Consider the following 14,406-nt stretch of genomic DNA (forward strand, 5'->3'; position numbering starts at 1 on the left):
GCATGGACATATATACACTACCAAATATAAAATCGATAGCTAGTGGGAAGCAGCCACACAGCACAGGGAGATCAGCTCAGTGCTTTGTGACCACCTAGAGGGGTGGCATAGGGAGGGTGGGAGGGAGGGAGACGCAAGAGGGAAGAGATATGGGGATATATGTATATGTACATGTACAGCTGATTCACTTTGTTATAAAGCAGAAACTAACACACCATTGTAAAGCAATTATACTCCAATAAAGATGTTAAAAAAATTAAAAAATTAAAAAAATAAAAACACGGACCATCTTTGGAGTAAAGAACACTTCTCTTTTAACCCATGAAAAGAAAGTGGGATTCAACCAAAAACGTAGCTTCTCTAGTCCCAATACGAACAGTAAAACATATTGATTCGTACTAATTCAGCATACAAACCTAAACACAGAATGCTTTAAAATCTGATTAGACTAATTCTATACGAAGTGTTTTGTTGAAAAATGCTCAGTGGTTTTTTAAGACATTAGAACTCCAGAGATAAAGCACAGTTACAAAATTGAAGTCTGTCAATACCTGGAGAACAAACTAGTACATACTGTAAAATACCAATTAAAATTATGTTTGTCTAATAACAGAGGTTAAATGTGGAAGGTGTCAGGTTTGTATGGGCTTATGAAAGAGGCAGGTTTTGTAGGTGCCACAATGGGCAGATTCAGATAGGCAGAGGAAGAACCTTTGAAAGAGAGAGAAAGGCGCAGCTTCCTGTGGCTGGTGGGCAGATGCACGTGTGCAGTGTGAGGCAGGGGCAGGGAGCATTCGTTGGGTGAGTAAAAGAATGAAGCTTGGAGAGGAACCAAGATGCTAGAGTAGAAGGACGTGCTCTCACTCCCTCTTGCAAGAACACCAGAACCACAACTAGCTGCTGGACAATCATCAACAGGAAGACACTGGAACTCACCAAAAAAGATACCCCACATCCAAAGACAAAGGAGAAGCTACAATGAGATGGTAGGAGGAGTGCTATCACAGTAAAATCAAATCCCATAACTGCTGCGTGGGTGACTCACAGATTGGAGAACACTTATACTGCAGAAGTACACCCACTGGAGTGAAGGCTCTGAGCCCCATGTCAGGCTTCCGAACCTGGGGGTCCGGCAACAGGAGGAGGAATTCCTAGAGAATCAGACCTTGAAGCCTAGTGGGAATTGACTGCAGGACTTTGACAGGACTAGGGGAAACAGAGACTCCACTCTTGGAGGGCACACACAAAGTAGTGTGCACATCAGGACACAGGGTAAGGAGCAATGACCCCAGGGGAGACTGAACCAGACCAACCTGCTAGTGTTGGAGGGTCTCCTGCAGAGGCGGGGGGGGGGTGCTGTGGCTCACCGTGGGGACAAGGACACTGACAGCTGAAGTTCTGGGAAGTACTCCTTGGCGTGAGCCCTCCCAGAGTCTGTCATTAGCCCCACCAAAAGCCCAGGTAGGCTCCAGTGTTGGGTTGCCTCAGGCCAAACAACCAACAGGGAGGGAACCCAGCCCCACCCATCAACAGTCAAGCGGATTAAGTTTAACTGAGCTCTGCCCAACAGAGCAACAGTCAGCTCTACCCAGCACCAGTCCCTCGCATCAAGCCTCTTAGATAGCCTCATCCACCAGAGGGCAGAGAACAGAAGCAAGAAGAATTACAATCCTGCAGGCTGTGGAACAAAAACCACATTCACAGAAAGACAGACAAGATGAAAAGGCAGAGGGCTATGTACCAGATGAAGGAACAAGATAAAACCCAAGAAAAACAACTAAATGAAGTGGAGATAGGCAACCTTCCAGAAAAAGACTTCAGAATAATGATAGTGAAGATGATCCAGGACCTCGGAAAAAGAATGGAGGCAAAGATCGAGAAGATGCAAGAAATGTTTAACAAAGACCTACAAGAATTAAAGAACAAACAAACAGAGATGAACAATACAATAACGGAAATGAAAAATACCCTAGAAGGAATCAATAGCAGAATAACTGAGGCAGAAGAACGGATAAGTGACCTGGAAGACAGAATGGTGGACTTCACTGCTGCGCAACAGAATGAAGAAAAAAGAATGAAAAGAAATGAAGACAGCCTAAGAGACCTCTGGGACAACATTAAATGCAACAACATTCACATTACAGGGGTCCCAAAAGGAGAAGAAGAGAAAAAGGACCAGAGAAAATATTTGAAGAGATTATAGTCGAAAACTTCCCTAACATGGGAAAGGAAATAGCCATCCAAGTCCAGGAAGCACAGTGAGTCCCATACAGGATAAACTGAAGGAGAAACACACTGAGACACATAGTAATCAAACTGGCAAAAATTAAAGACAAAGAAAAATTATTAAAAGCAGCAAGGGAAAAATGACAAATAACATGCAAGGGAACTCCCATAAGGTTAACAGCTGATTTCTAAGCAGAAACTCTACAAGCCAGAAGGAAGTGGCATGATATACTTAAAGTGATGAAAGGGAAGAACCTACAACCAAGATTACTCTACCTGGCAAGGATCTCATTCAGATTCGATGGAGAAATCAAAACCTTTACTGACAAGCAAAAGTTAACAGAATTCAGCACCACCAAACCAGCTCTACAACAAATGCTAAAGGAACTTCTCTAAGTGGGAAACACAAGAGAAGAAAAGGACCTACAAAAACAAACCCAAAACAATTAAGAAAATGGTCATAGGAACATACATATTAATAATTACCTTAAATGTGAATGGATTAAATGCTCCAACCAAAAGACACAGGCTTGCTGAATGGATACAAGACCCATATATATGCTGTCTACAAGAGACCCACTTCAGATCTAGGGACACGTACAGACTGAAAGTGAGGGAATGGTGAAAGATATTCCATGAAAATGGAAATCAAAAGAAAGCTGGAGTAGCTATACTCATATCAGATAAAATAGACTTTAAAAAAAAGAATGTTACAAGAGACAAGGAAGGACACTACATAATGATCAAGGGATCACTCCAAGAAGAAGATATAACAATTATAAAGATATATGCACCCAACATAGGAGCACCTCAATACATAAGGCAACTGCTAACAGCTCTAAAAGAGGAAATCGACAGTAAAACAATAATAGTGGGGGACTTTAACACCTCACTTACACCAATGGACAGATCATCCAAAATGAAAATAAATAAGGAAACAGAAGCTTTAAATGACACAGTAGACCAGATAGATTTAATTGATATTTATAGGACATTCCATCCCAAAACAGCAGATTACACTTTCTTCTCAAGTGCACACAGAACATTCTCCAGGATAGATCACATCTTGGGTCACAAATCAAGCCTCAGTAAATTTAAGAAAAGTGAACTCATATCAAGCATCTTTTCTGACCACAATGCTATGAGATTAGAAATGAATTACAGGGAAAAAAACGTAAAAAAGACAAACACTTGGAGGCTAGACAATATGTTACTAAATAACCAAGAGATCACTGAAGAAATCAAAGAGGAAATCAAAAAATACCTAGAGACAAATGACAATGAAAACACAATGATCCAAAACCTATGAGATGCAGGAAAAGCAGTTCTAAGAGGGAAGTTTATAGCTATACAAGCCTACCTCAAGAAACAAAAAACTCAAGTAAACAATCTAACCTTACACCTAAAGGAACTAGAGAAAGAAGAACAAACAAAACCCAAATTTAGCAGAAGGAAAGAAATCATAAAGATCAGAGCAGAAATAAATGAAACAGAAACAAAGAAAACAATAGCAAAGGTCAATAAAACTAAAAGCTGGTTCTTTGAGAAGATAAACAAAATTGATAAACCATTAGCCAGACTCAACAAGAAAAAGAGGGAGAGGACTCAAATCAATAAAATTAAAAATGAAAAAGAAGTTACAACAGACATGGCAGACATACAAAGCATCCTAAGAGACTACTACAAGCAACTCTATGCCAATAAAATGGACAACCAGGAAGAAATGGACAAATTCTTAGAAAGGTATAACCTTCCAAGACTGAACCACGAAGAAACAGAAAATATGAACAGACCAATCACAAGTAATGAAATTGAAACTGTGATTAAAAATTTTCCAACAAAGAAAAGTCCAGGACCAGATGGCTTCACAGGTGAATTCTACCAAACATTTAGAGAAGAGCTAACAGCCATCCTTCTCAAACTCTTCCAAAAAACTGCAGACGAAGGAACACTCCCAAACTCATTCTCTGAGGCCACCATCACTCTGATACCAAAACCAAACAAAGATACTACCAAAGAAAAAAATTACAGACCAATATCACTGATGAACACAGATGCAAAAATCCTCAACAAAATACTGGCAAACAGAATTCAACAACACATTAAAAGGATCATACACCATGATCAAGTGGGATTTATCCCAGGAATGCAAGGATTCTTCAGTATACGCAAATCAATCAATGTGATACACCACATTAACAAAATGAAGAATAAAAACCATATAATCATCTCAATAGATGCAAAAAAGCTTTTGACAAAATTCAACACCCATTTATGATAAAAACTCTCCAGAAAGTGGGCATAGAGGGAACCTACCTCAACATAATAAAGGCCATATATGACAAACCCACAGCAAACATCATTCTCAATGGTGAAAACCTGAAAGCATTTCCTCTAAGATCAGGAACAAGACAAGGATGTCCACTCTCACCACTATTATTCAACATAATTTTGGAAGTCCTAGCCATGGCAATCAGAGAAGGAAAAGAAATAAAAGGAATACAAATTGGAGAAGAAGAAGTAAAACTGTCTCTGTTTGCAGATGACATGATACTATACATAGAGAATTCTAAAAATGCCACAAGAAAACTACTAGAGCTAATCAATGAATTTGGTAAAGTTGTGGGATACAAAATTAATGCACAGAAATCTCTTGCATTCCTATACACTAATGATGAAAAATCTGAAAGAGAAATTATGGAAACACTCCTGTTTACCATTGCAACAAAAAGAATAAAATACCTAGGAATAAACCTACCTAGGGAAAAAAAAGACCTATATGCAGAAAACTATAAGACACTGATGAAAAACATTAAAGATGATACAAACAGATGGACAGATATACCATGTTCTTGGATTGGAAGAAACAATATCGTGAAAATGACTATACTACCCAAAGCAATCTACAGATTCAGTGCAATCCCTATCAAATTACCAATGGCATTTTTTACGGAACTAGAACAAATCATCTTAAAATTTGTACGGAAACACAAAAGATTCCGAATAGTCAAAGGAGTCTTGAGGGGAAAAACGGAGCTGGAGGAATCAGTCTCCCTGACTTCAGACTATACTACAAAGCTACAGTAATCAAGACAATATGGTACTGGCACAAAAACAGAAACATAGATCAATGGAACAAGATAGAAAGCCCAGCGATAAACCCACGTGCCTATGGTCAACTAATCTATGACAATGAGGCAAAGATATACAGTGGAGAAAAGACAGTCTCTTCAATACGTGGTGCTGGGAAAACTGGACAGCTACATGTAGAAGAATGAAATTAGGACACTCCCTAACACCATACACAAAAGTAAACTCAGGGCTTCCCTGGTGGCGCAGTGGTTGAGAGTCCGCCTGCTGATGCAGGGGACACGGGTTCGTGCCCCGGTCCGGGAAGATCCCACATGCCGCAGAGCAGCTGGGCCCGTGAGCCATGGCCGCTGAGCCTGCGCGTCTGGAGCCTGTGCTCCGCAACGGGAGAGGCCACAACAGTGAGAGGCCCACGTACCGCAAAAAAACAAAACAAAAAAAACAAAACAAAACAAAAATAAACTCAAAATGGATTCGAGACCTAAATGTAAGACCGGACACTATGAAACTATTAGAGGAAAACATAGGAAGAACACTGTTTGACATAAATGACAGCAAGATCTTTTTTGATCCACCTCCTAGAGTAATGGAAATAAAAACAAAAATAAACAAATGGGACCTAATGAAATTTCAAAGCTGTTGCACAGCAAAGGAAACCATAAACAAGACGAAAAGACAACCCTCAGAATGGGAGAAAATATTCACAAACGAATCAACAGACAAAGGATTAATCTTCAAAATATATAAACAGCTCATGCAGCTCAATATTAAAGAAACAAACAACCCAATCCAAAAATGGGCAGAAGACCTAAATAGACATTTCTCCAAAGAAGATATACAGACTGCCAACAAACACATGAAAGAATGCTCAACATCATTAATCATTAGAGAAATGCAAATCAAAACTACAATGAGATATCATCTCACACCAGTCAGAATGGCCATCATCAAAAAATCTAGAAACAATAAATGCTGGAGAGGGTGTGGAGAAAAGGGAACACTCTTGCACTGCTGGTGGGAATGTGAATTGGTTCAGCCACTATGGAGAACAGTATGGAGGTTCCTTAAAAAACTACAAATAGAACTACCATATGATCCAGAAATCCAACTACTGGGTATATACCCTAAGAACACCAAAATTCAAAAAGAGTCATGTACCAAAATGTTCATTGCAGCTCTATTTACAATAGCCCGGAGATGGAAACAACCTAAGTGCCCATCATCGGATGAATGGATAAAGAAGATGTGGCACATATATACAATGGAATATTACTCAGCCATAAAAAGAAATGAAATTGAGCTATTTGTAATGAGGTGGATAGACCTAGAGTCTGTCATACAGAGTGAAGTAAGTCAGAAAGAGAAAGACAAATACCGTATGCTAACACATATATATGGAATTTAAGAAAAAAAAAATGTCATGAAGAACGTAGGGGTAAGGCAGGAATAAAGACGCAGACCTCCTAGAGAATGGACTTGAGGTTATGGGGAGGGGGAAGGGTGAGCTGTGACAGGGCAAGAGAGAGTCATGGGCATATACACACTAACAAATGTAGTAAGGTAGATAGCTAGTGGGAAGCAGCCGCATGGCACAGGGATATTGGCTCGGTGCTTTGTGACAGCCTGGAGGGGTGGGATAGGGAGGGTGGGAGGGAGGGAGACGCAAGAGGGAAGACATATGGGAACATATGTTTATGTATGACTGATTCACTTTGTTATAAAGCAGAAACTAACACACCATTGTAAAGCAATTATACCCCAATAAAGATGTTAAAAAAAAAAAAACCACAATGAGGTACCATAACACACTATTAAAATGTCTAAAACTGAAAACGCTGATCATATGAAGTGTGATGAAGATGTGGAATAAGTGGAACTCTCCTACATGCTGGTAGAATGTCAAATGGAACAACCACTTTGGAAAATAGTTCGGCAGCTTCTTAAATAAACATACATTTACTATATAATCCTGTCATTCCACTCATAAGTATTTGCCCAAGAGAAAAGAAAGTATACACCCACACAAGAACTAAGACACAAATGTTCACAGCACTTTTATTTGTAAGGGCCCCAAACAGGACACAGTCTAAATATCCATCACCAAGTGAATGGTAAACAAATTGTGGTGTATTCCTACAATGGATATACTCAGCAATAAGAAGGAGCAAAATATTGATGCATGGAGCAACATGAATGAGTATGAAAATAATTATGCCAGGGCTTCCCTGGTGGCGCAGTGGTTGAGAATCTGCTTGCCAATGCAGGGGACACAGGTTCGAGCCCTGGTCTGGGAGGATCCCCCATGCCGCGGAGCAACTAGGCCCGTGAGCTACAACTACTGAGCCTGCGCCTCTGGAGCCTGTGCTCCACAACAAGAGAGGCCGCGATAGTGAGAGGCCCGCGCACCACAATGAAGAGTGGCCCCCGCTCGCCGCAACTAGAGAAAGCCCTCGCACAGAAACAAAGACCCAACACAGCCATAAATAAATAAATTAATCAAAAAATAATAATAATTATGCCAATTATGCCGAGTGAAAGGAGCCAGACAAAAAGAAAGAATATCTACTGTATTGTTCCATGTATATACAATTCTAGAAAATGAAAACATCTATAATGGCAGAAGGCAGATCAGTGATTGCCTAGGGATGGGGTATGGTGACAGGGAGGTGGAGCGAGGGATGCTAAAGGGGTGATAAGTTCACTTATCTTGGTGGTGGTTGTGGTTTCATGGGTATGTACATGTGTCACAAAGCTTATATTGTATACTTTAAATACCTGAGGCTAACTGCATGTCAATGCTACCTCAATAAAGTTTAAAAGTGTGAAAAAAAAAATACACATGCACCCCAATGTTCATTGCAGCACTATTTACAATAGCCAGGTCATGGAAGCAGCCTAAATGCCCATCAACAGACAAATGGATAAAGAAGATGTGGTACCCTATATACAATGGAATATTACTCAGCCATAAAAAGGAACGAAATTGAGTCATTTGTTGAGACGTGGATGGATCTAGAGACTGTCATACACAGTGAAGTAAGTCAGAAAGAGAAAAGCAAATATAGTATATTAACGCATGTATGTGGAACCTAGAAAAATGGTACAGATGAACCCGGTTTGCAGGGCAGAAGTTGAGACACAGATGTAGAGAACGAACATATGGACACCAAGGGGGGAAAACCACGGTGGGGTGGGGATGGTGGTGTGCTGAATTGGGCGGTTGGGATTGACATGTATACACTGATGTGTTTAAAATTGATGACTAATAAGAACCTGCAGTACAAAAAAACAAACAACTAATACTAAACTTTCTTTGGGTTATTTGTATGGAAATATATTAATATAAATGATTCAAACATTACATGAAATTTCTAAAAATCTTATATTTTCTGGTATAATGTTAGAAGTCATAACTCTAGTTATTACTTTAAAATGTATATCTCAGAAATAACTAAATTTCCTTGTCAGCTGCATTATTATGAACTTTCATCATATCTTTAACCGTGGTAATATTTAAGTCTTTTGTCATTTACAGAGAGTTCTGGGTGTACTCTGATGCTTTCACAAAATGTTCCTATAAAAGGGTTTCATCTTCAAGGAATTCATGGAAAAGACTCTGACAAGTACAGGTTTCTGGTAACTGACTATAGTGCTGAACTGAATGAATAAGCATTTTTAGAACTCTAATGGAAAACTGATGAATTCATAAAAGTGCTAACAAAAGATCAAGATGAAAAAAAATTAATTACATGGGACTGAGTGAACTGATGAGGATGATTACAATTTTTGTGACTTTCTGTTTGAATAATAAAAAAAAAATCCCACAAGGACTCAGAGGCAAAAAATATACAAATCAATTTTCACTGCAAAGTAAAGGAGCTGTTACAGTGGAGGATTACTGGACTGAATGTCAACATTATGACAGTACGAGTGTGTTTCGTGTTTGGTTGTTGCAATCATTGTTGCTTTTGTTGTGGTCATCCATTAAAAAAAAAGAATGAAGCTTTCCTGTGGTCTAACCATGGGGCGTGGCTACAGCCTGACTTACAGGGATGGTCAGGTCCTGCCTTGGTGACAGAAGCCCACCCCCATGTTTCCTTCCTTGCCCTTCCTCCAGTCTGTAATTGCATATTTGGATACTGTAACTCATTCCTGTATTCCCTGGTGTGTCTGATAAACTCCTAGAGGCAAGGGGGGAGGGTATCTATCTTGTGCCACAGTATCTCTAGGACCTGGCACATAGTAGGTCAATAAATACCTGCGAAATGAACCAAATGAATGGAGCTCTCTTGGAAAAGGTCCCAGGAAGACCAGGCTGTAAAGCACAGCAGGCCAAGGACCCAGGTCCAGGCTGACAGCCCTGAGAGGTGGGGGCCACCCAGCACCTTACTTGTTATACAGCACAATGTCTGGCTTCCAGATCTTCTGTGCAGGGACACGCATGAACTCCGCTCCATTGTAGTCGGAGGGGTTCCACTTCAGCTTGTAGTCATTCCAGATCTGGGGGGAGAAGGCAAGGAGGGAGAGGGGGGCAGTGGAAGGACAAGCATGGTTTTACTTCTTTTGACACCACTCATCTTGGTGACCTCCCCACCTCGGCTGCACGTCAGAGCCGCCTCTGCAATGCAGACCACACTGGCCCATTCCTCATGTGGGTGCTAGTGGGGAGACAGCACTGGGCTGAGTGTGCAGGCCGCCCCCATGAGTGGGGCAAGCCCAGCCCCCATCAATCAATCAGGACCACTAGGGCTTTCTCCAGTCACTTCCAGTGCCAGGTCCAGGTCCCTGCCTTAAGCTCCTGCTGTTTACATTCCTGAAACGGCTTGGACATGCCATCAGGCCCCAGTAACGGCGCTCATGACACACAGAACCCTCTTCCACCTCCGGGTTGAGCAGGGTTGGCCTCTGAAGGGTCTGGGGAAGGAGCCATGATCCCACCAGGGCCCAGGAAGTGTTTGGGTGTAGAGGCTGGGGGATGTGAGGCCTGAGCACCTGAGGGGAGAGAGGTGAAGCTGTGGCTGGAGGGAACGTGTACCATAGGGCGGTGAGTGGGCACCGTGCCCACCTGGCTTGCCAGCCTCCTAGGAAGGAAGGCTGCATGAGCTGAGTGTCCAGTTGGCTTGAGCTGGTGGGAGGATCACCCTTAGGCCAGTGAGTTATCTGTCCACGTCTGCACAAAGCCTCCCTGGGGAGAACATGTGGAAGCCCATTTCTTTGGTCCCAATCTGAACAGGAAAATCCAGAACCCCAGCTCCCACCCCCCCCCCCATCAACAACAAGGATGAGTTTTTAGCAAGAGGAAGGGGAAGAGGTGCCTCAGGCGCCACCCTAGAGTCGGGGCCAGGGCTCCAGGCCCGGGTCAGCCCCATTTTGTCTGAGCATGGAGGTCTCTCTTTCCAGGACGCAGTCTATCGTCTGTGACTTGAGGGGCTGGGCCCTGCAGTCTTTCCACAGGGGTGTAGAGCAGTGCATATGACCCCAAGCCCAGGTAGAGACAGACCAGCCAGTCAGTGGACCTCAATCTGGGTCCACAGGAGTGAAGTAGGCGTTTTGGCCCTTGGTTCACAGACAGCAAATAAAGCAGTCACCACCAGGGGGCAGCAGTGCCCAGGGTCTGGTCACTTACTTGCTTGAGCCACAGGTTGGTCTCCATGATCTGGTTTACTTCATCCTAGAAAGAGAGATTAAAGTAGATGGTGAATTACAAAAACAAGGCTGGTTCTGGGAAAGGCTATTCCAGAAGCTCCATACCCCACGGCCACGGCTTGTGGCTCTGGCACTCACCACCTTCACCAGCTGAGACATGGACACTTCAAACTGGATGATGACTGGGTCAGACACATTGGCCACTGGCCGGATGATCTCATTGTAATCTTCGAACAGCCGCTCAAACAGACGATGCTCGGCGTCGGAGGCTCTGGCCACTGAGGGAAGTAGCCCTGTCAGATCCTGGGGAAGTCACTTTTCCCCTCACCAGGGACACCATCCACCTACAGCTTCCTCTCCATCTGCTGAGGGTACTCTCTGGAACTCCAGACTTTCAGACTAGTCCTACTCCTTGAAGTTAAAGACTAGGAAACTGAGGCCCAAGAGAGAAGGGATTCCATCAGGTCACACACATTCGTTGAGAAGCACAATGATTACAAGCCTGGGCTCTGAATTTGGATAGATCTGGTGCAAATCCTGACAGAATCCTTGTGAGCTGTGTGAGCTTAGGCAAGTGGCTTAACCCCTCTAAACCTCATTTCCTTCATCTGTGAAAGATTATAAATGTATCCACCTCTTAGGGTTGTTATGAGTGAAGTGCTTAGCTCCATGCAGGCATATGGTAAGAGCTCAGGAACCGTCCTCACCATCTTTGTTACTGCACGGCAGCAGCGTGATCCAAATGCAATCTGCCTGCATACAGCCACAATGGAGAGACGACCAGTCCACTCCCAGGGCAGGAGTACCCCAGGGCCCGAGGGAGACTACAACCTAGGACTGGGGCTTTCCTTCTTCCCACCCAGGACCCTGTAGGGGTTTGGCCACCGAACATCTTAGAAGCGGGTGCCTACGTGGCTCCCATGCTCTCAGAGTGCGACCCACGGTTCCCGCTGATGTTGTCTTCACATGCTGATCAAAGACCCTTCCCTCTCTGAAACCCCTGGGGACCCTCTTTGTTTAAAGCCACACTCCAGGCATCTTGAGTCAGCTGTCTGCTGCTTCTCACAGATCTGGGAAAAATCTGGGGAGGGGATGAGGGGAATCCTTTAAGTCCAACCCAACTTCTCCAGGGATTTTGACTGTCCCCTAACCGCCCCCCTCCAAATAAAGAAGGGGCCACATTCAGGAGCTCCGTGGGGAGTGTTCAGCGCTCTGAGTAGTGGGGGCCTCAGCACCGGAGGGGCAGGAACAGCGCTCTGAGTGCATGGTCACAACGTGGTCTCCCAACACACTTACCCTCCCAGCTGCAGGGACCGCCTGCAGCCCTGCCAAATCCCTCGTCCCCTGGTATCTACCACCCCTCCCAGGACACTCAAAAGCCTTTCTATTAGGGCCGGCTTCTCCCTAACAAGCTCCTCTTAGAGACCGGGCAGAAGGCGAAGGCGGGGAGGTGCCAGGAGCGCGGAGAGGCGAGGACAAGGAGGAGAGGCTGGCGCCCCTTAACGACTCCCCTCTGCCCCAGGTGGCCTTGAGCAAATCTTGAGCCCTCTCTGGCCTCAGCTTCCCCAGATATTCGTAAAACGAGGAGGTGGGCGGGATGCAGACAGTGGAACCCGCGGCCTGGGCGCGTCAGTTCAGCACCCAGTGCGCCAAGCAGGACAATGGGCAGGGCCGAGACTCGAATCTGTAACGCTGGGCTGTGGAAGGAAGAGCCCCAGTGCGGGCCCTCCCCGCGCCTCCAGGGAGCGCACAAATCACTCTCAAGGAGGGGCCCGCCGAGGGGAAAACACGCACCCCCCACCTAACTCGCCGCCGGGCCGGAGCCAGTCCACGCGAGTTTCGGGTCCCCAGCCACGGCGCCCTTCTCCCCACCTCCTCGCGCTGCGCTCCGGGCCGCATCCCCTTCGGACCCCGCTCGGGCTGGGCGCCCGTCCCTCCAGTCCCCCTCGCCCCGCGCGCGTACCTGGCAGCAGCAGCAGCAGCAGAAATAGCAGCAGCGGCGGCGGCGCCCAGGGAGGCAAGAGCTTCGCGACGCGGACTCCGCGCGGCTGGGCGCCCATGGCTGGTCTGCCCTCTGGCCAGAGGTTCCGCGCTGACCGGGCGGGCGGCGTGGGGCGGAGGGCAGACCGAGCAGAGCCGGACGGTCGGGAGCCGGCGGGACAGTGGCGGAGACAGACTCGCCTGGCCGGGCTCCAGGCGCTGCCCGCCCAGTCGGAGCGGGGCCAGGGCGCGGCGTGCGGAGCCCCGGCTGCTCCAGCCCCACCCCCAATACCGGGCGCAGCCCCGCCCGCCGCCGTGGGGTTTCCGAGCCTCTGCTGGGGAGAGAGGTGCGCTAGCGTCCGACAACAGGGATGCGCTGGTCCTCTACTGCGCTGTGTTGGGCGGTCTCATCCCTCCCTCTGTGGTCGGTGTAGCCCACGGACGGCTCCGCGCCGGGCCAATCCAAGCAGGTACTGGCAAACCACGGGGAAGAATAGGGGTCGAATCTCTGTTCCTGGCTTCCTGGGTGGGTGCGAGTCTCTCCTTTCCCCGGGCTTGGGGACCACCGGGCTAGACGGACGGTCGCCGGCCTGCCTGAAAGGTTCTAACACATCCTTAAGACGAGGACTCAAGATTTTGACACTATTAAGTAATTGTTAAATATTTTAGGAGTGATAATGGTATTTGTGTTTTTAAGAGTCCTTAGGGTTACCGTGAAGAGGAGGGTTGGAGTCAGTTGAAACAATATCGGCCATTGAGTTGGTAATTGATAAGGCTAGATGAGAAACACCTGGAGGTTTGTTATTCTAGTCTACTGTCGAATATGTTGCAATATCTTGATAAAAAGTAAAACAAAAGAAAGAAAGAACCAAATTAAAAATAAGTCTTGGAGATGGAGCCATCAGAGAAAGCACTGCCCTTGCTGGCCCCTGCAGAACCTCCTCTGCCCACCGGCCCATCTGCGCCCTGGGTGCACCAGGATGGTTCTGTGACGGAGCAGACCGCCCTGGGGCCCCTTGGTCTCTCGGACCACCCCCCAGGAGTGGGGTGGGGTACCTGCAGGCTTCCTTGGAATTCCTCTATCACAGGACAGGTCAGTCACCTTTATTATTTCCAGAATGGGTCACCTACCCACATTAAAACCAAACAAAAGGAGACATTTTGCAGGATTCAGAAAATGTTTTTAAGAATTGGGACTTACTGTCAGGCCCCCATTTAGAGAATTTTCATTCTTCTGACAAGAATCCCTTTATCTGGAAAATATTGCAAATCACATATCCAACCAAGGACTTGTATCCAGAACATATAAAGAACCCTCAAAACTCAAAAGGAAGAATAGATGGGTATGAGTGATCTTATTGGGGTGATGTCAGTGTTCTAAAACTGGGTTATAGTGATAAACTTATTAAGCTCATTGAACTGTACACTTAAAATGTGTGAATTTTATGATATGTAAATTATACC

The 14,406-nt window shown here is 45.3% G+C and overlaps 1 protein-coding gene across 1 annotated transcript in view; it reads right to left on the reverse strand.

Annotated features, from left to right (window-relative positions):
* The window catches only part of CHRNA3 (cholinergic receptor nicotinic alpha 3 subunit), a 29,552-nt gene extending 16,530 nt beyond the window's left edge, over window positions 1-13,022 (reverse strand). Inside the window, exons 1-4 of the mRNA XM_004276357.3 lie at window positions 12,926-13,022; window positions 11,101-11,240; window positions 10,943-10,987; window positions 9,707-9,816 (exon numbers count right to left, since the gene is read on the reverse strand). Of these exons, the coding sequence (XP_004276405.1) occupies window positions 9,707-9,816; window positions 10,943-10,987; window positions 11,101-11,240; window positions 12,926-13,022 (392 nt within the window). The remainder of the gene's footprint in view (window positions 1-9,706; window positions 9,817-10,942; window positions 10,988-11,100; window positions 11,241-12,925) is intronic.
* Window positions 13,023-14,406: the final 1,384 nt, after the last annotated feature.

Source organism: Orcinus orca, chromosome 2 (assembly GCF_937001465.1).
Source record: "Orcinus orca chromosome 2, mOrcOrc1.1, whole genome shotgun sequence".
Classification (NCBI taxonomy): Eukaryota; Metazoa; Chordata; class Mammalia; order Artiodactyla; family Delphinidae; genus Orcinus; species Orcinus orca.